General features: G+C 46.7%; 1 protein-coding gene across 1 annotated transcript; it reads right to left on the reverse strand.

The window, feature by feature from the left end:
- Window positions 1-1,069: 1,069 nt before the first annotated feature.
- Window positions 1,070-23,678, reverse strand: PAQR4 (progestin and adipoQ receptor family member 4). Its single transcript, XM_054994721.1, has 3 exons — window positions 23,432-23,678; window positions 5,933-6,151; window positions 1,070-4,584 (listed from the first exon to the last, which is right to left on the reverse strand). The coding sequence occupies exons 1-3, from the start codon at window positions 23,595-23,597 to the stop codon at window positions 4,151-4,153; spliced, it is 819 nt and encodes a 272-aa protein (XP_054850696.1). The 5' UTR covers window positions 23,598-23,678; the 3' UTR covers window positions 1,070-4,150.
- Window positions 23,679-25,605: the final 1,927 nt, after the last annotated feature.

Here is a 25,605-nt window from a genome sequence, read left to right on the forward strand (position 1 = left end):
TCTACATAGGATAGCACTGTGAGTCTCCTAGCTCCCCTTCGTCTGTTAACAGAGACTGTAATCCTCCTATCTATACTTGGGAGTAAGGCCAATTAAACTGAGTGGGATTTATTTTGGAGTGTGCATACCTTGGACTGGGGCACTCATGTCCTCTACTCTTTCTTTAGTGTTCTAGTCCTTCATAAATTATATTGCCGAATGAAAATTAGAATGTGAATGAAGTCCTCCTCTCCAAGAGAGTTGCCTTGTTATGTGGGCTTTAGCTCTATAGCCACACTTGAACTTCTGTGGCAAAGAATTCCATCCTCGTAGTAGAGGGATTTGCATAGACAGATATAGACTGTAAAAGTAATAATGACCTCTGTTAGCCCTAATTGCAATCTGCTCTGGTTTCTTGTTCTGCAACTGGAAAGGAAGTGTAAGGATTGCTGCACAGTGCTGGGATTCTATTGTTAATAACTGGCATTTTGTGACCATACTAACAAAAGTCCGTGCTTGCCTGCTTCGGTCCAGGATATGCTTGACCACCCCCCTCCCTCAACACTAGCTTAGCAAAATGCACTTGTTTCCCTTGAGGGAAGGGTTACAGCAAACCCCAGTGTTCTTGCCAGTGCAAGTCTCTCAGGCTTAGGTTCCGTGGAATCAAAGTGCATAATCAGATGATTAACTGAGATCTATAATTCCACTACTTTCAAAATAAATTCAGTTAATAACTAGCTCTGAATGGCATTTGCAGAATTTTCCTTAAGCATTTTTCCACAACCTGGGGGGAGTTTAGTGCTTTCCAAGAAAACAGAGAAGACTACACCTGATTTCAAGGTGAGCCACTTATAATGTATCCAGGGGGGCACCCCTTCAGCAGCTAGTCAAGTTCATTTGGAGCCAAGGCCAAAGGTCTTTTAACTCCCCCCCCCCCAACCTCAATAAACCTGCAAGGGCCTAGAATGAAATTCAGTGTGTGTTTCAAGATGTAGATTATGCCTCAGATAGCACCCAGGAAAGTTTCTGGAATAGATTCAGCAAAGACAACAAACAGGGCAGGGGGGAAAAATGACACAATTGTCCTTAGACATCTCTTTATTAGAAGCCCAGACCTGCTATCTGTCCAACAGGGGGCTCTTGACCATAAGCACTTATAGTCTCCCCCTCTCCCTCCCACCTGCCTGGAGTGCATTTTTAAAATTATTTGGTGCCTTGCTCTTATTTAAAGAGATGTAGCTTCATTAAGGAAGCTGCGAACATTTAACTATGTCCGTCTACCCTGAGATAACAAGAGACAAGACTAGGCTGTGAGTAGGTGAAACCCCAGACCCAAAATGGGAGAGCAGAAAACATACTTCACACCCCAATGTGGGAGGCCTAAGTCAGTCCTTCCCCTCTGCTGCAGACCACCAAGTTAAGGCTGCCAACTATCTTCTCCATTTGCAAAAGATAACCCATGGCCAAATGGCCCAGGTTTAATATTTCCTCAAGGGAAGCATCTCTAACCCTTAGCCATGTTTTAAGGTAACTATTCCTGCCAAGACCCTTTAAAATCTGCCATTTTAATGGCTTGTAGCAGCTTTGTCTGCAGCAATGCCAAAGTTCCCCCACCCCACAACAGATCAGCCATTCAATACAAAGATTAGGGTTCACACAATACATAAGACAGCTGCATGTATTCTTCCCCTGCTGCTTACTTGGGGGTGGGGGGAGTAGCCTTAAGCAGCCAGGAGTTTAAAAAGGGATAAGCAAGAGGGACTAACTACTTGCCCTCTGGCGATTTTTCTGTGACCTGGCTACTAGCAAGCTGCTTTTCTGATTCCTGGGGAACATATACAAATAACTTCCTAGCCCCCTTCAAGACTGTACCCACCCAACAGCAGGGAAAAGATAAATGCCCAACTATTTATCATGCCTAATTTGGCCCGAATCAGACCCAAATCCAGTTTGATTTGCCCTACTACATGAAAACTAGATATCTGAATTTCCAAAACAGGTTTTAACTATTTTCATACATGCTGTGTTTCTCAGCCACTGTATACAGTATGGATTAAGATTAAAGTGGCACTGCATAGAAAATATAGAATCCCAGTTGGATGGGGAAGAACATCTTCCATCTCCTTGTAATCTGTTAAAATATATGTTAAATTAAATGTTAAAATATTTTTATCTTTATTTACAATGGCCCCCAAATATGGGTTGAGATGCTGATGTTCACGGCCTTGGTTTAGATACATTCCTTTGTGGCTGAACAAGAGGCCTGGCGGATGGAAAAACCCACCAGTTTTTTTTTTTTTTAAAAAACCACCTCCATATGATGAACCATGTACTTTTAAGGAACTGATCACCCTGCAACTCCCATTTAGAGCTTAGATTATGAAGACCATTATGGCAACCAACCAAAAACAACTGATTTAGATCATTCCAGATCTATTTGCCTATTGTAGCATGAGTCAGGAATCTAGTGGCACCTTAACGACTGTATTCTAGCCAATGCTGCCATGGATAAGAGCTCAGGTTGTCTCATGCACAAGTGCTACAATAAAAGTATGTCACTGGACTGTGGTTTACTGCTTAGCAACTGGCTTTCATTTGTACTAAGTGAGATTACTTAAACTGGTACTTTTACTTCCCTTTCCCTATCCAGCAGTAAGGAGTGTGAAAGGAAGTGATGTTTATGGCAGCAGGACTTGCTAGAAAGCTGCTTTGGGTTTGGCATGCCACCCTGCCTATGGTCTCAAAAACACCTTCCTAGAAATTTGGTTGCTGATCGGGGACCTACAAAATCTTGGCTCTTCGTTTTTCAGATTCGTAATAAAAAAAATGATGGTGCTAGTCAGAGTGAAGCAAACAGAACACTGTGCTGTTCCAAGATGGATCAATTGGACTAATTTAGGAGGCCAAATGAAGGAAGAACGTTAAGTGGCCTTGTGGCCCATAAAGAAAGGAGGAGAGAGGAAGCAGAGGCAGCTCCCTCACAGGGTCCCTGTCACTGCAGCGGTGGCAGCAAGTGCAGCCACAAGAAAGAGGAGCAGAGACTGCTCTTCAAATGTATGCTAAACTAAGCTCCGGAAAGCACCAGCTGCAATAGATGTATAATTGGGGAAACAAAAAGAGAAAATAAAGGATGAACCCAAGAATGGATACATTCAGGGGCTGACCTTCCCCCTAAGTCTCTCTACCAGGAGAGAAGTGGGAAACTGAGGCATGCTGCAAAGGAAGCCACAGTCCCAGATTTGGTGAAAACAGCCAGAAATGGAAGCTTGGGGGTCACAGCTCCCTGAACGTCCACCCCAATCCATTTTTCAAGGCCCCTAATTGCCCCTGTTTTGGGGGGGGGCTGGTACAGTGCTTCAAGTCATTTCAGAGCAAAAAAAAATGCATACAGAGCACCCCCAATAAGCTGGTTAGCAGCATTCCAGGCATACTTTTCCTTCCCCCGCCCCCTGACAAATCCTCCCTGCCATTCAGTGCAGCAGGCCTTGATACCCAGGTGTCTAAACAGCCCTTTTAAAAAAATAAGAAAAGTATTGCATGGTGTCTGAAAGATACCTGGATAAAAAGTCTATTAAATAACTGTCTCTATAAAGCAGAGAAGCTGTACCCAAAAAACAAGCATCTTCTACTAAGACCCTTCTTCTTTCAAGTGCATACCTCACCCCCAAGACAGGTAGAGATGTCCAATGATATTCCTCCTAAATCACCACCCCAGCCAGTGTAAAGGTGTATAGGTGTACAGCCAATGCGAGCTGAAGTAAAAGGTTTTCATGGAGAACCTTCGTATCAGTGATTACCATTGATTTTCTACAGCTTATGAGACTGTACATCAGCCATCCAAGAACCTTTGTCCACTATCCCATCTCACCATGGTGGTAATTTGGAAGAACAGCTGAACATCACAAGCTGATTTAGAAGCACCTCAACCAATGGAAATCCATTGTATAACTGGAAGTATCCAAGTCCTACACACATTGATCCACAAATATTCGACCAATATAGCCCCCAAGAACAAGACCCAAGTAGGTAATATTCAGAAGGCATACATGTGTCCTTCCATGTCCTCAACAGCCCTTGTAGAAGACTTTGAACAATAATCTTACGGCCCACACCTCAGAAGTCCTCCCAATCAGTGGAGTTCTTCTGTGGAAAGGGATGCCCCATGGTGCAGTCATTCCATTGGGCAGGCATAGTTGGCGATCCACTGTAGATCAGCCACTACACCCCAGTGGAGATACAGAATGCTGACCACCACCAGCACGTGCATAATCTGATGGCTGTTGAACCAGTAGTCAAAGCGGCCCGGCTTCCAGCGCTCAGGCACTCTTGAGATGTTGATGACGCCCCCAAGAAGAGCTAAGCCATCCATTATGAGGTACGAACGCAGAGAGGAAGGGTGGCCGGTGCCCAGTCCCACCCAGCGTAGGTAGAAGAAGAAGAAGCGGAAGAGGGCTTGCCAGGCAAAGGACCGCAGGCGCCGGACACTGGAACGGGCAGTCACTGCACAAAAGATACCATAGCTTGACAGGCCTGTGTAGGCCAGCAGGGCAGCAGCACGGGAAAATGGGGTGCAGGCCAGCGTGCAATAGATGATTGGCAGAGCACCTGCAGATGAGAGAGAGAGGTAGGTTACGTTCTTATGTATGTACTATCAAGCAAGGGGCTTTCACAGGAACTGAGAAGCAGTGATGATTTGCTATTGCCTTCCTCTGCAGTCTTTCTTGGTGGTCCCTCATCCAAGTACTGACCCTGCTTAGTTTCCAAGGTCTGATGAGATTGGGCTACTTGTGCCATGCCACTTGTGCCCGTTCCATCGGTCAGGAGTCTTGGCGTGACCCTGGACTCCTCTCTATCAATGGAGATCCAGGTTGCGGCAGTTGCCCGGTCTGCTTTTTTCCATCTTTGGCAGGCCAGGCAGCTTGCCCCCATCTCATCCCATGACTTAATGACAGTGATCCATGCAATAGTCACCTCTAGATTGGGCTACTGTAACTCACTCTATACAGGGCTTGCCCCCCACACATGTGATGTCATAGTGCACTATCAACTTGCACCTCTCTCCTTTATGTTTGATGGGCAGGGAAGTGTGAAGGGGCCCCATCCTGGGATGTTGGAACTTATATTCTTGATTCTCAACACTGAAAGCTTATCATTTTGAGATTGTTGTTTTTATTGTTTATCCTGTGTATTTTCCTCATGTGGTAACCTGCCATGAGCCCACTCGTGGGGAGGGAGGGCTAAAAATCAAACTTAAACTCAAACGTCCCTCCCCAGAGAGAGGTCAGCCCATCTCATTATCAGTAGCTTATCCTCTAATGTCTACCATCAGTCTATGTTGGCTGCTGCACCCTGTCTGGAAGCATCCATTTCCTCCTCAAACTTACCCAGGATTGCTTAATCTGCCTTATCTCCCTCCTTTCCCCCAAGATTTATGAGCCGATTAAGCTATCTTGCATCAGGTCAGACCATTGGTCCACCCAGCTCAGTACTGTGTTCTGAGTGGCAACAGCTTTCCAGGATCTCGGGTAAAGAAAGGATGTTTGCAAGCCCTTGAACCTTTACCTAGATTGAACCTGGACTGGACCCAGCCAGCTTTTTGACTCAATATCACCCAACTGCTCTCCTTATTACAGTCCCTGTACATGATCCCCTGTACAATCTTTTTAAGTAGTCAAAGGAGATCTACCTGCCCCCTTTTTCTCCAGCAGAAAAACTGGTTAGATGCAACCCTCTGTACACAAAGTACTCTATACTTAGCCGAGTCTCACCACCACTTTGGCCCTCTAACGTATATACCAAGTTCAGTTTGTTGTTTTCTGCATCTAGCCTATCCACTCTCACCCCAATTCCCTTTTCAGGGACCACTGTCCCTGCTTCCCACACCCCCTCCCTATCAAACAACTGTCAGTCCATCCCAGGCATCTGCTCCTCCTAGAGCATGTGTTTAACTCACCCAAGGTGTTGACCATGCATACCCCACACATGTCAAGGGTGAGCAAGGTGTGGTAAACAGCTGGGCCTCCCTCGTGGTTCATGAAGAGGTGGTAGAGCACACTGCCCAGCTGTGGAAAGATACAAGCCAAGTAGTGTGCTATTCCTAGCCATGCTACTGAGATTCGGGTCCATGGAATGGTCAAGGGCATCAAGAAGAGAAACCCCAGCAGAGGGATACCTGAAAGAGGGAAAGGAGAGAGAAGAACATGCATGAAGCTAGCCCACTATTCTGTCTCTAAGGAGGGACAGCAGTGGAAACCACCGACCCCAGTTTGCAAGACACTCAGTCTCTCCTACATAAATGCAGCAATGTAAAGTTGATCTTATGCATCTTCCGTTTTAGGTCTCCAATGCCCACCATTACAATCTCTTGTCCTCCAACCACAACCTCTTTTCCAACCACACTCTTCCAACCATACCGTAACTCTGGACGAAATTCCCTGAACTATCACATTTAATGATCTGCCAGCTGCAGCATGTTTAGGTGTGTTGGGATAAGGGGGAGACAACCGGTTCCCATTTGCCTTGATCAGTCAGCGGCAAATCGAAGTTTGTCCCATTTGCTCCCCCCCCCCCCGACTCCCAGTGAGACGGCCTCAAGACCCACTACTGGAACATGACCAAGTGCTCTGCTGGTCTGCTGAGAAAAGCACAGGAGCAAAGGGAAAACATGAAATGATGGCAACCCTAACTGTTCTACCACCATCGCCACTCCCAACTTGCATCTGCTTTGGAGCCAGTACAATTTCCCAGGTGACTCACCTGTTTAACCTGGGAATTTTCTAAGGCATGTGTTGCGAAACATTTAACAGACACTGAGATAAAGATGCCTACAAGAAAAAATTACCCTACTTTTAAAAAGCCATGTTCCCTTCAGTGGAGTACGAACTGCATTGTTCCCACCTTCCTCCCCACAAATGCTGCAGCCTCATCCATGTCTGTCCAGCAGGCCCCGTCCCAACCCTCGCCCCCTTTATCCCCACTCAGCCTCCCTCTCCTTTGGCATCCTCTGTTCCCCCAGAGGCTGCAGCTTTACACAAACAGATTAGGTCTCCGTGAGCCCAATTACTGTGCTAATTGAGGCTGCCCGAAGCCAGATCTCAATTAGTGATGTGATAAACACCCCCCTGGAGTTCATTAAGAGGACAGAAGGCCGCCTTTAGGGGCCTTACAGCCAAAGGCAGAAAAGGAGCCTAAGGGAGACTGAGTCAGCAGCAGACCCAGAAGTAGCAATGGCAACCAGTGCTCCTATCGCCCAGAAAGGTTGCCAACTTTTTTTTTCCTGGCAGGACTCCTTAGCAACAGCAACAAACAAAAATTCAGAAAACAAAGTTGAGTTTTCTTGCTGCTACATCTCCTTGCAAGGAAAAGATGTGCCACTCTTTCATCATGTTAACAGAACCAGGCTTGAGCCACCCTCTTATCGTTTTAGGGCAGGAGTCTCCACCCTAAGGTGGTGCCCATGCGCACCTTAGCACCCACCAATATCTTTCTTGGCGCCTACCAAGTTTTTTAAGAAAATGCGCAGAACCAAATGGGGTTCTTGCCCAGCAAGCTACTGAAGATCTGATTGGCTAGGCAAATTGAAATAACATTGTTTCAGTGGTAGCTTCCACCACTGGGTGGAACCTGTGTATGTGTGGCTCTACCTGCTGTGGCAGCCATTTTGTGGTTGGCTCCACCTCCTGTGATGGCCATTTTGTGCTTCCACCCACCAACCTATTTCAGAATTCCAAAGGTGCCCATAGGTTCAAAAAGACTGTGGACCCCAGCTTTAGGCTGCCAACTTTTCTTTGTGCAAATAATCTGACCTTCTTAGAGCTATACAAGGGTGGGAGAAATTCAACAGGGGTGTGGTTTCCTCAGCACTTCCACTGCAGGTTATCACCTGTGAAACAAACTCCGCCAAGACTCAAATGGACAGAGAAGCCCTAAAGCCCCACAGTGGAAAAAGAATCATACATGAAACTGCCTTAGACCCACTCAGACTGCTAGCCTTATTCATTATATTGTTGTGCCACTTGTAGGCCAGGTTGGGACAAATGCCGCTTAACCCTGCCTACTCTAACTGGCAGCTTCCTTTTAATGAGAAAGGATTGAACCTGAGGTCTTCTGAGTGCAAAGTAGGTGTTCCATCACTGAGCCCTGGTTCCTTCCTATAAGAAGCTTTTAAGACCTCCTGTGAACTTGCCTTAGAGCGAGCCAGGCCATTGTTACATGTAATTCAGTACTGTCTGCTCTGACCGGCAGTGGACTGGCTTCCCAGGGTCTCAGGTCAGTATCTTTCTCATCACCTGCTATCTGATTCTTTTAACTGAAGATGCCTGGGATAGAACCTGGGGCCTTCTGCATGAAAAAGAGATGGTCTCCCACTGAGCTACAGACCCTTACTAGCTGCCTCAGGCCATCTTGTTCACTACTGTCCACTCTGATGGGCAGTGGCTCTCCAAGAACCAATACCTACCATCTGAGCTCCAAAGATGGCAAGGACTAAATCTGGGGTCTTCTGCACGCAAAGCAGATGCTCTCCCACTGAGTCACTACCTCTCCTCAGAAGCTGTATGAAGCTGCCTTATCCAGAGTGAAACCACTCATCCATCAAGCTCTGCATTTTCTACTCTGAATGCAGACAGTTCTCTAAGGGCCACACATCAAGGTCTTCTCCTGGCCTCAGCACCTGTTCCTTTAATGGGAGATGCCAGGAAATCCAACCTGTGAGCCGCTCCGGATAATGGAATGCCCCTCCACACACATCCCCCCCCCCACTTCCACTAGTGTTGGATATTCTCTGCCATAGTGATTCTCAACAAGTGGCATGTGAACTACCAGTGGGACAGAGAATCCACTCCACTCCCCATGACCACTTGCAAATATGTTGTCTCCTGCCACAGATTATCCATCCATCCACCTTCTGTCATGGCAGTAACAACCTTGGACACTCCACGTTTCTCCTAATTCCCCATTCCCCCTGCCCACCAGTGAGTGCTTTTGATACACCTCTTCCTGTCAACCCTGCCTGCTGTGAATTATATCCCTTGTGCTTTTGCCATTTTTCACATCCTTAAAACTTACAAATGATCAATAAAACAACAATGCCTGTATACATACAAATGCTCTTGGGAAACGTGGGCTTTTTGTTTCTGTCACAGTGCTATCAGGTTCTCTGACAGAGCGATTGGTAGGATGTAAGACAGGAAAGGGTGAAAAGTGCTGCTCTAGCCCACAACCCTCCCTGGTCACAGCCCTTTGACCTCACCTCAGGAGATGGAACACAGGGACCCACGAGACTGCACCACTGTTTGGTTATTTCTATGGTGACGTCGCCATGCACAGCATGAGGGGCCTGAAAGCTTAAAACAGACTTAAGGGAGAGGACTAAGGGAAAGGATAAAGAGGGGAAGTATCTGTGGTAATCCTAGTTTACACGGCTCGGGCGTCATTTCAATAGGGGAGAGGGGATCTATGGGAATGGTGGCTTTTGAGAAGGGATCTGAAGGAAGGGAGAGGGGCAGCATCACATAGCCATTTGGGGAGGCGTTTTCGGGCACAAGGATGTACTATAGCATGGAGCTCCAGCCCTACTGAGTGCAAGCAGCAGGCAAATGGCATAACCAACCTCTTGCACTGCAGCTGCAGGCACCCTGATAAAGAGACTTTTTGTTCAGACACTCACACCCTGGCCCCTGCTGGCTCCCAGCATCCCCACCTGGCGGAATGACAGTCCCAAGGTCAACAGGGAAGTTGCATCAGCAGATAACTTGCAAATATGCATTCTGCTGACAGCAGGGATGTGGGACCCAAATGCCAGCTCCACAACCGCAAAGACCTCCGAAAGACATCCAAATCAGGTCCTGGCTGGGAAGGTATAGCCTCGGAAGGAGGTACCAGAGAGCCAGCTGGCGCAGGGAGCAGCTGCTGCCCCACATACCCTGCCCACCTCCAAATGAAGAGTAGGCAAAAATCACCAGGAGAAGGGATGCTGGCCGCACCCAGTCTGGAGTCCTGTGTTCAAGGCTGGGTAATCCAGGTGAAGCAGGATGCTGACAACTGTGGAGAGCAGTCACCCACACAGCACAGGTGATAATTTTTAAAAATCTCGGTATTAAAGTGATAAAGCAGAGGTACTGAAAGCAGGAGAATCATCACTGCTGTATGTATTGTGCAACAGCACCATAGAAGTGGGTAGGGGGAGCAGAATTCAGGAGCCTAAACATCTTGGCTCTGGTTTTAATTATCAAGTATCTAGTCCTTAGTACTGTGAGGACATAATTTAGCCAACACAATGCTGTACTTGTATTGCACAGCCTGAAATGCAAGCCCTGATCAGCCATTAAGTCCACTGGGCAGCCTTGCACAAGAGACAGGCTGTGTCCAAGTTTACTTACTAACGAATACAGAATGCAGCTTTCCTTAGCAAACCATGTATCTATTTATACTCTGAATTTACTTATACCCTGCTTTCCTCCCCTATGGGAATACGAAGCAGCTTACAACACTTTTCTTCCCTCCTCCATTTTACTGCAACAACTACCTTGCAAGATAGGTTACTCTGAGAAAGTAACTGGTCCAAGGTTACCAAGCATGCTTCCATGGCAGCACGGAGATTCAAACCTGGGTCTCCCAGATCCTGTTCTATGTCATACTGGCTGGGATCCCCAGTCTGGAGATTTGAACTTGGGCCTTCTAGATACTAGTCGGGCACAATCCACTACAACACACTGTTTAAGCACCAAAAGTCAGCCCTGACACTTCTGCAGATGCTGCGCCAAAACATTTCAGTTACAGGAAGCCAATCCTGAAATCTAGAAGTACTTTTGGAGGATACCTTGATTTAGGCAGATGCTTTATTCAAAAACTCATGCCACTCTTGAAATGATGAACTTATGAAGCTGGCGTATGCTGATTGAGCCACCTAACTCAGTATCGTCTTTTCTGCCAGAGACCCCTGAGAGCTGCCACCACCAATCAGGAGTATGATCTTTGCTGGTACTGGCTATTAAAGATCCTTCATGTGGAGATGCCTAAAGAGACTGAACCTGCAGCTTCCTGCATACTGAGCACATGCTCACCACAAAGCCACAGCACCTCACTTCGGCTATAGCCAGAAATCTCCTGAGAAGGGCAGCAATTCTTGAAACAGTCTCTTCTGGTCTCAGGCCCCAGGAACTGGTGCTGATGGGGGGGGGGGGGCGTTGACGCCTGTTTTCCCCTGCTCCAAATTCTCCTCCCTGGCATCTTGTTTCCCAGGTCTCTGTACTGGCTGCTACAGACCTGTCATGGAAGCACAATCCCAGGCATGCTCTCCTCCCCAGGGACGTGTTGCAGATCGGATAACTCACCCGGAAGCATCAAGAGACTGTGTAACATTAATCAGTCATGATTTTGTGCTCTGAGCCAGAGCTTCTCAGGCAGGGAAAAGACTGTACAGTGTCGGCATTTGGGAGATTCCAGACCCGCCACTCGCTGGTGCCCACCCCCACCACCCCCGCCACACCCACCACCCCCCGCTGCATTTCCCAGAGCAGCCAGCAATCCTGCCCCCATTCCTCCCCCATTATACCTAACTTTTTCCCAAAGCTGAAACATGAGCAACCTCTGTTGCTGACAGCTGGGCCAAGCTGTTATTTTATTGTTATTAACAAGAAGCAGGGTATCCCATGAGGAACAGGAGGGAGCGAAATCATTTTGAGATCCCATCTCTTCCCTCAAAATCATTCACCTGGAGATGCCAGGGACTGATCTAAGCACATGCTCTTCCATGAGGCCACATCCTGTATCTCCCACACAGCCAATCAGTCCTCAATGGACTGCTGCCTGCTCCCAGCTCTTGGCCAACTGACAGTCTTCTGCATACCGGAGAGTCTCCAGAATAGGTGGAGATCCTTACCTTGTCTGAGGGTGGCCCAGTTTTGCTAGGTTTGTCATCCACATGGGGGAGCCACCCAGTATGCTATTACACATAGGGATAACAGGAACAAGTGACGGGGGGCAGTCTGCAAGAAATTTCAGGGACTGCAGCAACCACTAACCGTGAGATCTCCTGCCTCCCTCTGGTGCAGCTGATCTCTGGGACCAGATTTGATGAGTGGCATCCTGGTCATCTATTCCCAAATCTCAACAGACTACTGCAATTGCCCTATAGTGTTGATTGCAGAGGTTCAAGATATGTGAGCAGAACGTTATCATTTTGACAGACTTGGTTAAGAGCATAGAGGTCATACTGGACCCAGCTGTTCTGTTGGAGAAACAAATGCATCTAGTAGCAAGGAGTGCCTTTTACCAGCTTTATTTTGCATGCAAATGGTCTCCCTTCCTGGAGTCAGCTCATTTTACAATGAAACCCTAAGTGGAGTTATGCCTGTCTACATCCACTTAAGTCAATAGGCTTAGAAAAGCATAACTTTCTTTAGGATTGCATCATAACTCATGCTAAGCCAGGGTATGGTAATGTCAAAACTAGAGTACTGTAAGAAGCTGCCATGTGGGGCTGCCTTTGAAAAAATGCAGAAGCAACAATTGGTTCAAAACATAGCAATGCAACTGCTAACAGGGGTAAAGCGTTATGTGGACGTGATCCCTACCCTTTGACCTTCACATTGGGTGCCCCACTGCATCCACATTCTATTCAAAGTGCTGATTTTCACCCTGAAAGCAGTCCTTCATGAACTAGGATCTTCATACTTCTGGGATTGCCTCTCCCCACACATACTCCACACAGTCCTCTGGCCATTGTCACAAACTGTACTAACATTGCTTTTCTGGAAAAGCAGTGAGATCTGTTCTGTCTGGGTTCAGGCCTTTTCTGTTGCAGCTCAGGGACTTTGGAATAGTTTGCTGGAGCAAGTCAGGATGATTTCTAACCTACAGCCCTTCAGGGGATTGTGCAAAGCTGGATTGTATAAATGAACCTTTGAAACGGTTCAATTGTTGATGCTCAGGGCAGCCTAGTGGGACACTCTGCTAGGGCTTGCAGAGCTGGTTCCTTCCAGATTTGTGGGGTATTATAATGGGATGGATCATTTTAAAATCTGGTTTGTAAACTACTTACAGACCAGTTTTCAGATAAAAGTGGCATATGAATATTCAAACAAATAAGCATCAGTTGTAACTCTCTGTACAGTGTGAAGGGGGGTGCCCTAGAAAACTGATTGGAGAGGGATGCTTCACACCATCCACAATATTATATACTATTTCTCTCCTCCCACACCTTTTAAATAACACTCAACTGCCTTTAAAATTCTTTGCTTCATGAATGGCAATAAGCACGCTCAGTCCTCATAGGAGGTGGCAGGCAGGGGAGGGGGGTGAGGGGTGACAAGAGGTTTTTCCTTTTAAAAAATTTACAAAGTAATTTTTTCTGCAACCTAGGCAAATCTCTAAAGCACACCAAAACGTCCTCTCTCTCTGCTGGCGCCCCTGTCTTGCTCCCCCCAGCAACACGCACAGGACCATCATGTTTGATATTAAAAGATGAGACAGTAACGCATTTGAAATGTGCACAGCATTTTGCAGAGCAATACACACCGAGAGAGAGAGGGCTGTGGCCCTAGGAGTTTACAATATAAATTTTGACAGAGGAAGAGGAGGAAAGGAAGAGAGGCCTTTCAATAGCCAGACGTTAAAGGGAGGGATTGCAAATCCACTTACAGTTGAAGCTTAGGGTTTTTACTTTTAAATGCCTATGGCCCATCCATGGCAAGAGTTCAGTACAGCCCTTCCTTACCACCCCCCCCCAAGGTCAGTAGTTCCTAAAGTATAAGTCACTTAAGCCGGGTGTGTGTGTGTGTGTGTGTGTGTTATTTTGGCATATCTTGGGCAGGATTTGCCCTCTTTCCACAGCCCTCTATGACGCTGGACCCCTGGCAGGCAGGAAGGTAGGTGGAGAAAAGAGGTAAGCTCTTAACAGGATCACTGCTAGCTCTTTGGAAGAAGCTAAATACTGTTCTAGAAAAGGCACAGAAAATATAACGGTGCTACCAGAAAAAGTTGAGAAAAGGTTAGGTGGCAGGTTGCAGGAAAAGACCCACATTGGGAAACTTTCCACATCAGCATCAAGACTGACTCTTGGCCAATAGTTAGGCTCCCAGAAAGAAACGGAAGCATTTCTTCAAACCCAATGGCCACAAGTTGCATTAAATGGCTTTAAGGCTGGTGGAAACCTACAATTCATAGTTTAATGGCTGAAAATGGAGCCTCCACCATCAGGGGCAGTATGCCTCCATTTACCAGATGCTGGGGATAAAAACAACAGGAAATGTTTTTCACACTCTGCCTGGGTGCTTCCTCAAGATTCCCTTGACCTTTGGTCAGATCCAGCCAGGTAGGACTCCCTCCCTGAGTAGCCAAGTCATGACTTCTCTGGCCTGTGAGAACCAAAGACGGCCCCTCCCAAGCACCCAAAACAAACACTCATACCACTATTTAAAGGGCAAGACGCTGAAGCATGTCAAGGGATTGTGTCTCTCACGCTATTTAAATGGCATCCTCTCAGCTAGGGGATGAGTGAGTCCAGTCTTACTTTTAGATACATGCAGGGGGACACAGCAGATGGAGCAAGGGGGAATCCGGTCCCATGTCCTCATTCTACCTCTTGGCCCCACAGTCAATGAGGTCAAGAGAATCTGGAACAGCTCACATTACTGGCACAGCTGCCTGCCTCCCTTCCAACAGCCTGTATGTGCCCCAACAGGCCACAGTGCCTCAGCTACTCCTAGGTCCCCAAACCATTGAGACACGTTTCCTGCCTTTGCTACCCATTGAGTTCATTTTGTCCTGCTCTATCTCCAAGGAGCTCAGAACAATTCTTCTCTTACTCCCTACGCAATGTCAGTGCTCACTGGGCAACACAGCTAACTTGAAAACCCAGCTCTGCTGATCCAAACCCTTTGCCTCTGCCTCCCACTCTTCCCCCTTCCACCCAGGGCTTGGGTTTCTGTGCATCTGTGAATGCTCTGCACAAGCATAAAATCTGGCATCCGGAGCAGGATTCAGCATCCAAAGTCGCTCAGATTTCATCAAAAAAAGAAAAAGAGAGAGAGGATCAGGTTTCTAGACCTTATGACTTCGAAAAGAAAGGTGTGTGCAGTCCCTGGTGAAACCTGGAAGAGTTGTGGGGGGGGGGCAAAGCTAGCAGCTCTGATGGTACTCAATTATTCCCTCCCCATGTCTAGTAAATCAGGGGGAATGAAATGGACCTATCTTTATTTTGAGAGCTCACACTTAAAGGAGATCCAAGTGTGTGTGCTCATATGAGAAAAACAGCAGGCTGGATCCTACAATTGTGTTCTGTGAACAGCAAAGCAGAGCCTCTTACACTGGTGGAGCAAAACAAAGGAACAGGATCCAACTCCAAAAGTTCGAACAAAAAAAAAACTGTTTTAGAGGGTGGCAACATGGATTACTGCAGCAGGCATCATTTTGGAAGAGGCATTCCCACAGAATGCCTCTTCTAAGACAGCACTTACTAGCTGTTTTGATAAGTATTTTTGTTTAAAAAATAATTTAAGACATCAAAATCCATGACCTTATTAGTTGGGATGGGGGAACCTTTTTAGTCTATCAAAATGTTTTTAACTGATTAATCCAACTGACTAGAGCCCCCATTTATTTTATTCAGGACGTTTCTACTTCTATTTCTCCTATGTCTGGATTGGCTCAATTTAAAACATAACAGATGAAATTCTAAAATGAAAACAAAAATGAACCCAACAAAGTAGCAGCAGTAAAATGCAGTAGTAAAAAAACTGCACCTGTTGAACTATTGTCTGCCACACAGCTTTAACAACAGCACAGACTATCAGGAAAAATGGTGCGAGAGTTAACCATAAGAAATGGTCTTACATTTAATAGATCTATCTAGCTCAATATAGTCTACTCTGAATGGCGGCAGCTCTCCCCGATCTCAGGCACAGAAAAGTTTTTCACAATAACCATGATGCTCAGAACTGAGGAGTTGGGGGACATCAAGAGAAGACTGCGGCCACTATGCCGTGTGTGTTGGTCCTCCAGGGCAACTGGGTGACCACTGTCTGAAACAGAGGGGTTGGATCCAACCAGCTTTTCTGCTGGTGAAAAAGAAAGGAGGGCATTCCTCTGTAACCATCCAAAAAAAGCTTTGCTGGGCATCACAGGACCTGCCTGGACAAAAAAGTGTGGGATGGAGATCACAGTAAGGAAGGAGATTGTACAAGATTTTGTGAAAAAGCTGACTGGATCCAACCCAGGATTCTGGATTAGCTGGACCTTCAGTCTGATCTGGCAGGGCGTTTCCAACATTCTTATAGTCTCTTCCTGGGCATTCATTATTTAATGTTAGGATAGTATTGCCTAACATCTAGCTATAAATCTAGTTGGCGAATTTAAACCCACTGACCTCAGCATCAGGAAAAACACTGTACAGACCCTGGGGATCTTGCTTCCAGGGCTACCTGTCTTCTCAATCTACTGCATCGAAAGCTCTCTTAGAAAGAGGAGTGTTAAGAGCACCCAAAAGGATCCTTCTGCTTCATCTGATTTCCATGCTGGAACCAGTTGTATTAGGGCAACAACATTTAATCTAATGGAGGAATTGATTGGGGAAAAAATGTATTGATTGTCAAAAAAAGAGCCCTTGATTAAATCAGGCAGCATATTTTAAAGAAGTATTTTAATACAAACATTTATAAAAACTGCAGACTACAAACCATCTGAGAAAAAAAAGGGCACCCGAACAGATTTATTGTGGCATAAGTTCCTTGGACCAAGGTCCCTATCATGAGATCCAGGAAGTGTGCCCTCAGTTGGCCCAAGGACATAAATCTGTCAAGGGGGGGAAATTGTAAAAAGTGAGGTTAAAAGACAATTGACCCTTTTCTTTGTCTTCTCATGCATCCTATGAAGAAGACTTTGGCCCATAAAAGCTTCTGCTACAATAAAACGACTAATCTTTAAGATGCCAAAAGACTCCATTTTGCTTCCGCTGAAACCAACCAACATGGCTACCCCTCTGGAATTTGGCTTCTTAGAACTCCCTCACCCAGGAGGGAATGCCTCTAAGAAGATGCTCACTTCCATACACAAACACGCCATCTGAAAAACAAGGATGCTATGCTTTTTGTTTCAAACTTTTCCTTTTAAAACAAGCTTTTAATCTACAATTGGGGTGACCAGGGGCTTTATGGCAGGGCTGGAGCTTATTTTTCTGGACAATTTGGATATTGTTATGAATAAATTCATTATTGCTTTGAGTCAGATACAAATTTAATCTAGTAACATTTGAACAATTTGTCAACTATGGCTTTGTCAATCACTTGACATCCGTAGTTTTAAGGGCATCCAGTAAAGGGGTCACCCACTCTAGCCTTGATCAAGCATGGGCATACCCAATCTATAAACATGCCTAGCTCCTCCCTCCCTCCCTTGGACTACACAAATCAAGTACTGCTCTCTCAAGGGGAACGAACAGTTGGATCTTGAAGGAACCTCAACTCCTTGTTCTGTGCTACAGGACTTAAAGGCTCATGGGGTCTCCTGGGCAAAAAAAGGGTGTCAAGGAAAGAACCAGAATCCCTGGCTGCCATCACCAAGAATCCTATGCCTCACTTGTGGCCCTCTGAGGCACCAATGTGTCCCACAGAAGCAGAAGGCATTAAACACTTTAAAAAGTTTTCTGAAGGGTTCTGGCCTTCTAATCACTTGGGAACTGCAACTCCACATCTGCCTCTCCCAGCCAGTTCTTAGTGTTGGGCCAGGAGAGCAAAGAGACAGAATCTGTTTCTCTGTTTCGGTTAAACAGGATCAACAGTTTTTAACCCATGGGGGCTGGAAAGGTGATTCTCAGCAGGACTTCTGGGTTCTCTGAGGGAACGCAATCAGCTAGGAAGACTCTAACTTTCCAGGACACACAAAAGTATGTGTTTGAATCCACCTTAAATAGAATCAGGGCACCTAAACCAACACTCTGATTAGTAGCTGTCCTCTACAATCAGAGGTTAAAAGACTTTTCTAGTTCCCCAGCCATCGAACCTGGGCCCTTCTGCACACAAAACACATGAGCTATGACCCATTCTGGGGGAAAGTAGGCCCAAGTGGTCAAAATAAAGAAGCAGCATCCCCTATCTGACAGCTAAATGGAGCCTCCATGTCCAGAGAGAGTATACTTCCAAGTAACAGATAATAGTACAACAGGGAATGAACACCACCTCAATGATCAGCTGATGAGCTCTCAGAGGCATTTGGCTGTCCACTGCTGGAAACAGAACACTGGGCTAGACCAAACTTTGGCTCCATATAGCCAGGAAGTTGCTACCCCTCCCTGATTTCTTCACTTGCTTTCTGGGTGCCCAACCCTAGGCACCGACACTGCTAAGCAGATCCCAGGTGCTTGGTATGTGCCACTCCCTGGAGATCACCACCCTGCCAATGCTAACAAATGAACTGTTTCGTATACACGAGGCATTTCCCCTGGGAAGCCTTATTAAGTTGGCTTGCAGGCACAGTTCTACTTGGCTCAGCAAAGCCAAAGCACAGCAACTTTACTGACTTCCTGTAAGCAAACTCCTACACTTTTCTGGGCTAAGTCATCCCAGCTTGTACACAACCCACAGATATCCCTCTAACCCAGCAGTTTTCCAACTGTGTTCCAGGGAGTCCTAGTTCATTGCTCAGGCAGCTGGCAAAGGGAGACCCTGAAAAGAGCGTCAGCCATTCCCAATCTCCCCCAAGACAAAAAGGCACAGGTGAGTGTTGGCAGTGTTCTATGGTACAGTCTCATTTCATAGGGGATAACAGCCAGGCTCCGAAGACTGGGTAGCGTCTCACACAAGCTGTAGCACCATCTTGGCCAGAATCCTTTGCAATGTGCAGATTCCATGGCAGGCCCACAGTGGTTTCCTTGATAGGTTAAATCAATGAGGAATGGTTTCTCTCACAGCCAATCATTTGACACCAACAGCTCTGACTAAAGGGCCACACTTTCTTCTTAAGAGCTTGGTAGAAACCCAAGAGTCGTGGCTCTCTGTGGGATTTTGATCCCTTGAATGCTCACACCCCCTTGAGCATATGTTTTCTCTAGGTATTGCTTCTTTTGACTGCTTTCTTTGGGAACCAGGCTGGCAAATGTTTACCAAGTCTCTACAACCTCCTTCCTTCCTCTCGACACTTAGCGCAAGGATTGCACCACTGTTTCCTGTCGTTCTTTGACCTCATTTGAGAGTGCAAGAACAATATTCCCAGAAGGCCCAGGCTACAACAGTATAGTTATCATCTCGTGGCTATACAATTCCACAGGGAAAGCACAGTGTGTATTGGTGGACATCGAGTTCAAGTTCCTGAATCCTAGTTTTCTTTTTCTGTTCTTAATGGAGCAAGTTGCAAGTCCTTGTAGTTGCAAAGGTGGGTGGAAAGCACGTGGATGAATACAGCTTACCTAGAACAGTGACATGTGCTCACAAAGAAACCAGACCCTCACCCAAAAAAAGCCAGCCTGATCCTTGCCAAAGGGGTCACAACCCACTCTTTAGGAAGTCCTGACTCTTATTCAATTTGTAAGAGATGCAAAAAGCTTTCCCCTCCCTCCCCAGGCTGATATCCCCTCACCTCTGAGTTTGTTTCTTTAAAAATTAAACTCAATTACACTGTATGAGAAGTTCATTGAATCTTCAAAATCTTTTTATAAATGCATAATATTGAGGAGGGGCAGTGTGACGTGGTAGCTAAAGTGATAGACCAGGAGCTGGGCAACCCAGGTTCGATTTTCCTCTCTGCCATGGAGGTCTGCTGGGTGACCTTGGGCCAGTCACAAAACGCTCAGCCTAACTTACCTCACACAGTTTGTAGTGAAGAAAAATGGAGGGAAGAAGAATGCTGTAAGCTACTTCGGGTCCCCGCAGAGGAGAAAGGTGAGGTATAAATGAAGTAAAATAAAAATATAAATAATATTCATTAAAAAATGAAATAGGAGAACAAAAAGCATGTAAACAGTGGAGCTGTGAGACATTCAGTGGGCACAGAGACAAGGCCTGGATATTTCCAAGGCTGCAGTTCTCATGGCGGGATCAGACTCAGTATGACCCTGACCCATTGCTCTAGGACAGCCCAAAAGATGGTTTAATCTGATCCTCATTCAAACATGCAAAAGAATGTGGTCGAATTGGCTGCACAACACCTAACCACAGAGGAAGACTCTTGTTTTGAAATCCCACCCACCCGTCTTAACATTCTGTAAACAGAAAACCTGCACAGCAAGTGTGGGGCAGGTAGAATCTTTCTCCCTGCTATTGCAGGATTTGGGGGTTTTTTTAAATGCAAAAGAACTGTCCAAGCTGGACTCCACCACCCTCAGTCTGAAGTAGTACCACCTTGTTCTCCTGCATGTGTGAACCAGTACTGCCACTGCACTGATCCCTTCACCCAGGGCGAACAACAGCAAGCAGCCGGCCAGATCCGCTGTGGCTTAATCCAGCAAGAGACAGATAAGAACAGGGCAGGAGAGATTTTTCCCTTACATGGAAAGCTGGTTCATCCACTGGCTCGGTTAAGAACTGTTAAGAGGAAGAAATCTCGCAATTTGTTCTGTTGCCTAACTTGCCTCCCATTCATTTTTTCCTGACCGCTCCAAACAAATATGCAGCTGAAAGGTGTTTCTACATGTATTTATTTTTTATTTTTAAACCTGGCAAGGGTATCAGCTTACAACACTATCTCCCCTTCTCCATTTTTATCATCACAACAACCATGTAGAGAGACTGGCCCAAAGACACACAGCACAGCTTCCATGTTAGACTGGAGATTCAAACCTGGGCCTCCAGATCCTACTCTTGACACTATAGCTGGTTAGCTACTATATTGCATTGCCTCTCACAAGCAGCAAGAAAACAGTGTTTAGTCCCTTAGGAAACATGCTAGGGCTACACTTGGGGACCCTGAGACCCTGCACATGCTCAGAGGACACACCTATTATTTCACAGGTGTCAGAGCTGAGCCACAACACTAAAGAGAGAAAAGTCATCTTACTTTTTGTAAACAGGAGTTTTGTGGCATCTTAGACTAACAAACTATCCATCTTTAAGGTACCAAGAGACACCTGCTTGTTTAAAGACAACACTTCCTCTTCTGGAATTCGTATTATATGGCATTCCTTCAAATACAAGCTGCAGCATAAGTACAGGGAACTCCTTGGTTTAAGCCACAGCACCGGTACATATGACCCTAGGCAATCTGCTCTCTGCAACACAGGTTGTTGTAAGAATAAGAAAATTACTATGAAATCTCATACAGTGTTAAATACGCATCATTATTACCTATCTCATTATCGCTCTCTCCCCTTACTCTGTCTAAACTAGGCCTGGCCAACCTGTATGTCACCAAATGAAACCTGCTAACTTTGGATCACGACAACACACACCCATTTTCGGCGTGCCAGACAAGCAGCAACGTCAGGTGTTTGACAGAGCCCCTTGTGTTGTGCAGGCTATGAACCATGCAGGCCTTACAGATATGCTTTCTGTCCCCATCATTCAATATCTATGTTTTCAAGCAAGCAATATGTTATCAAGTGTTAACGTGAACAACGGCAAGGGCTAGAAACTTTTGTGACCCCATTTACTCAAAGGAAACATTCTCCAGAATGGAGTGATGCCTTGGCGACATGCAAACCCCAGCTGTTGCTCTCACTTGCTGTTCCCATACGGGAAATACTAACAGAGCACAAAGATTAGGATTGCAAGCAAGAATGGAGCCAACTTTACTCAAGTATAGCAAGATGTGCATCTCCTGGCAGATTCTCATCAAAACCAGCAGTGAAAGTGCATTATGTTTTTTTTATCACTCCTGTAACTTGTATTCCAGGGAAGAGCCCAGGATCCTGATTCTGCCACAAAGTGGCCTTAGACAAGCCACTTCGACCCCACACACACACACACACACAGTGTGGATAATACTGGCCGACCTGACAAGGTTGTTGGAAGAATATCTACAATGTACAAGCACAATACAAATGCTAAGTATTATTATTCATATTAAACTGGTCTGGTAGCCCAGCTCATTGATTAATAGAAATTCCTAAACACTGTTGTGGCCTATTTTCACAAATTATAAAACTAAGAAATGCAGAAAGGGGCAGTATCACATCTAAGCTTCTGATTCTTCAAAGCTCCTTCACATTCAATCTGAAATACTCTCAATGAAGTTGCACTTGCCAATTCATGTATTATAAAGTACACATGTTGGGTCCAGAGTCCTTATCCGAGTCACACATGAGCTGCAGGTCTTCTCAGTTCCTGTGCAGAAGTTGCCCAATTCGGGTCACAACTATTGCACAGTCTGTTTTCCTCAGCTGCAATGGTCCCAGGGGTATGTTATAAGGCCTGTTAGTCAAACTCACATGATCACTTATGGGTTTCCCCTACAGGCTGAATAGTGACCCCCACACACACTGTTTCTAGTCAGGAAAACGGTGTGGGAGGGGAGGCTGAAACCCCTTCCCCACCTGTGCCACATTCACAATCTATGGGAATTAAAGAGTGGGAATTTAGGAGTACACATATCACTCAGGAGTACACATATCACTCAGGACCCTACCTGTGCACACCATAACATGTGAATTGGTTCTCAGACCAGGTAGCTGAGTGCAGCTTGCTCTGACAAGCAGTGGCTTTCCCTAGACCTCCCCAGGTTGTGGTTATTACTAGCATCTTTACCAGAAACCCTTTTTTTAATTGGAAGACTTGACTTTAGAACTTGTGTGTGCCAAGCATGTGCTCAGCCATCCAGCCCAGATTATTCTCTCTAAGCAGTCTGTTTTTCCTACAAAACCACACAGAATCCAAGTTCAAAGCTGACCTCTGAAAGGACATAAAGCATCCAAATCCAGATTCAATCTCAAGTTACTTTGCCTTAACTCCTGAAGATGTCCCTGTATGCCCCCAGGTATGGTAGGGGGGTAACACTAATTCTGAATAATTGGGCAGGTGGGATCCTGAAGCTCAAGATGGGGGTGGCAGAGAGATGGAGCGGGCATTCAGTTCCATCGCCCACGGAGGCTGGCTTGCAATAGGATTTCTGCACCTGAGGATCAGGTTGCATGGGAGTGAGAAAGCACGGGAAAGAAGGGTGAAGGGAAGCGGGGTTCAAAGTGTGCGCAAAGGGGTCGAAGCACGGGGGTCTTGGGGGCTGAAGCAGGGTTTGTGTGTCTCCAAATCCTTTAGGAGGGACGGTCCAGGCCATGAAAGTAGGTGAGATCGGCCGGGAAAGAAGGACGCCAACCGAGGATCTCAAAATACTCCAAGACACAGCAGGGGCGTTCGGTACCCGGAGCGAGGGAGAGGCAATGGAACGGGGCTTCGGCCGCACTCTCAGCCTGCTCTCTGCCAGGGAGCGTGCAGTCGCCGGGAGGGCCCTGCGGGGAGGGACGGCCGGTGCGCGCAGAGATCGGGGTCTGGGAGGCAAGCTGGGGGAGGGGGGGAGACAGGCTGCAGCTCACCGTGGGTATAAATGTTGACCAGTTCGTTGTGCAGGTAGAAGAGGCTGCGGAGGCAGCCGGACCCGGAGCTGACCGGCCGGTAGCCCGTCAGCACAAAGCGGTTGAATTGCAGGTGAGGGGGGGAGCTGGCCCAGTCCAGGAGCCGGGGCCCCCCCAGGAAGGCCATGGCCGGGCTCCCCCCCCGGGGTCAGCTGCTGCCCGGGCTCTGCATCCCTCGCCCTTCTCCCTCCGCCTCCTTCTGCTGCCGATGCTGCTGCAACCCGCCGGCTCCTCCTTTGGCTTCTCCCCTCCCCGGCTGAGCTCACAATCTCGCCCCGCCCACCGCCGCCTCATTAACATACCCTCTGCCTTCCACGCCGCACGCTCGCCTGCAGCGCGTCCCCGCGTGGCCCTCCTTTGCATGCTGCTCTGCATAGCCACGCCCACCCACCCCCTTGCATGCACAATCTCTGCACCGCAGTGTGGTTCGCACATGGCGCCCGGGGCCGGGACTCCGTAAGGGGCGCCACGCCTGGACAAGCCACGCCCCCGATCACTCTCAGCTGCCCGCCCACCGTTCCATTATTAGCATAACTAACTCCTGACGTCGGGGTCTCAGAATCTTAGAATTCGGATATTAGCATAAACCCTTTCCGGACACGCCCCCTCCCCCAGGAGCCCGCCCTCTGTGCCTGGCATTAGAAGCGCGCGCAAAAGGGATCCGGGGGGGATTGTGGGCGCCCAATGTGGGCAAAAGGCACACACACACCCGCCCCAGGCAGGAAGGTTGCACGTAATGCTGTGGTGAATTACTTGCGAATTCACTCTAGTCTTGCTCCTAAACGGCGTGGTGATTCAAGCAGCATCATTTGTATATTCTGCTTTTTATTCCTTTCAAAATCCGTACTGAGATAATGCTGCTTGTGCAGGCAGGTATCGCTATCATTCTCATCATCTCTACTTTCCACAGTCCTCCAGATGGTTGGGCTGGAATTTTTGATCCCTCACCGACTTGGATTTTATCCAAGAATCCAGGAGTTAGTGAGGTATCATCTTAGGATATGGCAGGTTCTGAGTAGTGCATCTGTTTGCACCTGGCTGGTTGTTATCCTGCCTATGCGGGTAATTGCCTACCTGTTTACATACTCCTTTTGAAATAGCACCAAGTGCTCCTATAGCTACTGGAATAACCGTTGTATGTTTCTCCCAGAGACGCTGAACTTCAGATCTTAGATCTTGATATTTTGTTATCTTTTCAGTCTTTTTCCTCTATTCAACTGTCACATGGGTTGCCACATCAATCAGTTTGACCTTACATTCAACCACAATAATAACTAGGATATTATGTTCTAGCTTCTTTTCCATTTTGATTTGAAGTCTCAAGATCTTAAATCATCACATGATATTATCGCAGTCCTTCAGTGTCTCGGATTTTATCCAAGAGTAATAGCAATAGTAGTATTTAGTATGTTCTCCATGTTTAGAGCACTCAGATGTAGGCATTACTGCCACCACGAAGAACCTGTAATGCATGCCTGTGATTATGCCCATACTGCAGATGGAAAACTGAGGCAGAGTGAATCCCAGTCAGAGGTGACGTTTGATTGGCTTACTGCTCAGTCAGAAACAACTCACTTAAAAGATCTCCCTGCTAATTAACCGCAAACGAAGTCTGGTGCAGAATGGGAATGGGCTATTCTCACATTTGCATGCATAGATCTGCATAGTTTCAGGTGGACATGTTGGTCTGCAGAATTTCGATTAGTAATAATGGAGGCACTTCTCCCTAGCTAGTTTCACATTCATAATCAGCAAGAGGGTGGAGACAATTTGAAAATCCCCTTCCTCCTCAGAAGCTCCCCTTACAGTATTCTCTAGCCTTGAGCAGGCTGATTCCCCCCCTTTCCCTTTTTAACTCTCAATTGCTCTCATATTCCATCCTTCTGAGGCATACTCAGTCCTCATAGGACTTTTTAAAGGGCTTTTATTCCCCTCTTCATAAGAGTAACAAAGAAACATTTTTCTGCAATTCTGGGAAATCCCTCCGGTAACCTGTGAGTGGTCCTGTTGTGTAGCTCTCATCACTTGCACAAGAGATTATCCATTTTACTAGTCAATACAGTGATGTGATAGAAGAAAACCAGACTAAAGAGATGGACAGCAATAATCTTAATACATTAATTACTATTAGCACT

This window comes from Eublepharis macularius, chromosome 12 (genome assembly GCF_028583425.1).
Source record: "Eublepharis macularius isolate TG4126 chromosome 12, MPM_Emac_v1.0, whole genome shotgun sequence".
Taxonomy (NCBI): Eukaryota; Metazoa; Chordata; class Lepidosauria; order Squamata; family Eublepharidae; genus Eublepharis; species Eublepharis macularius.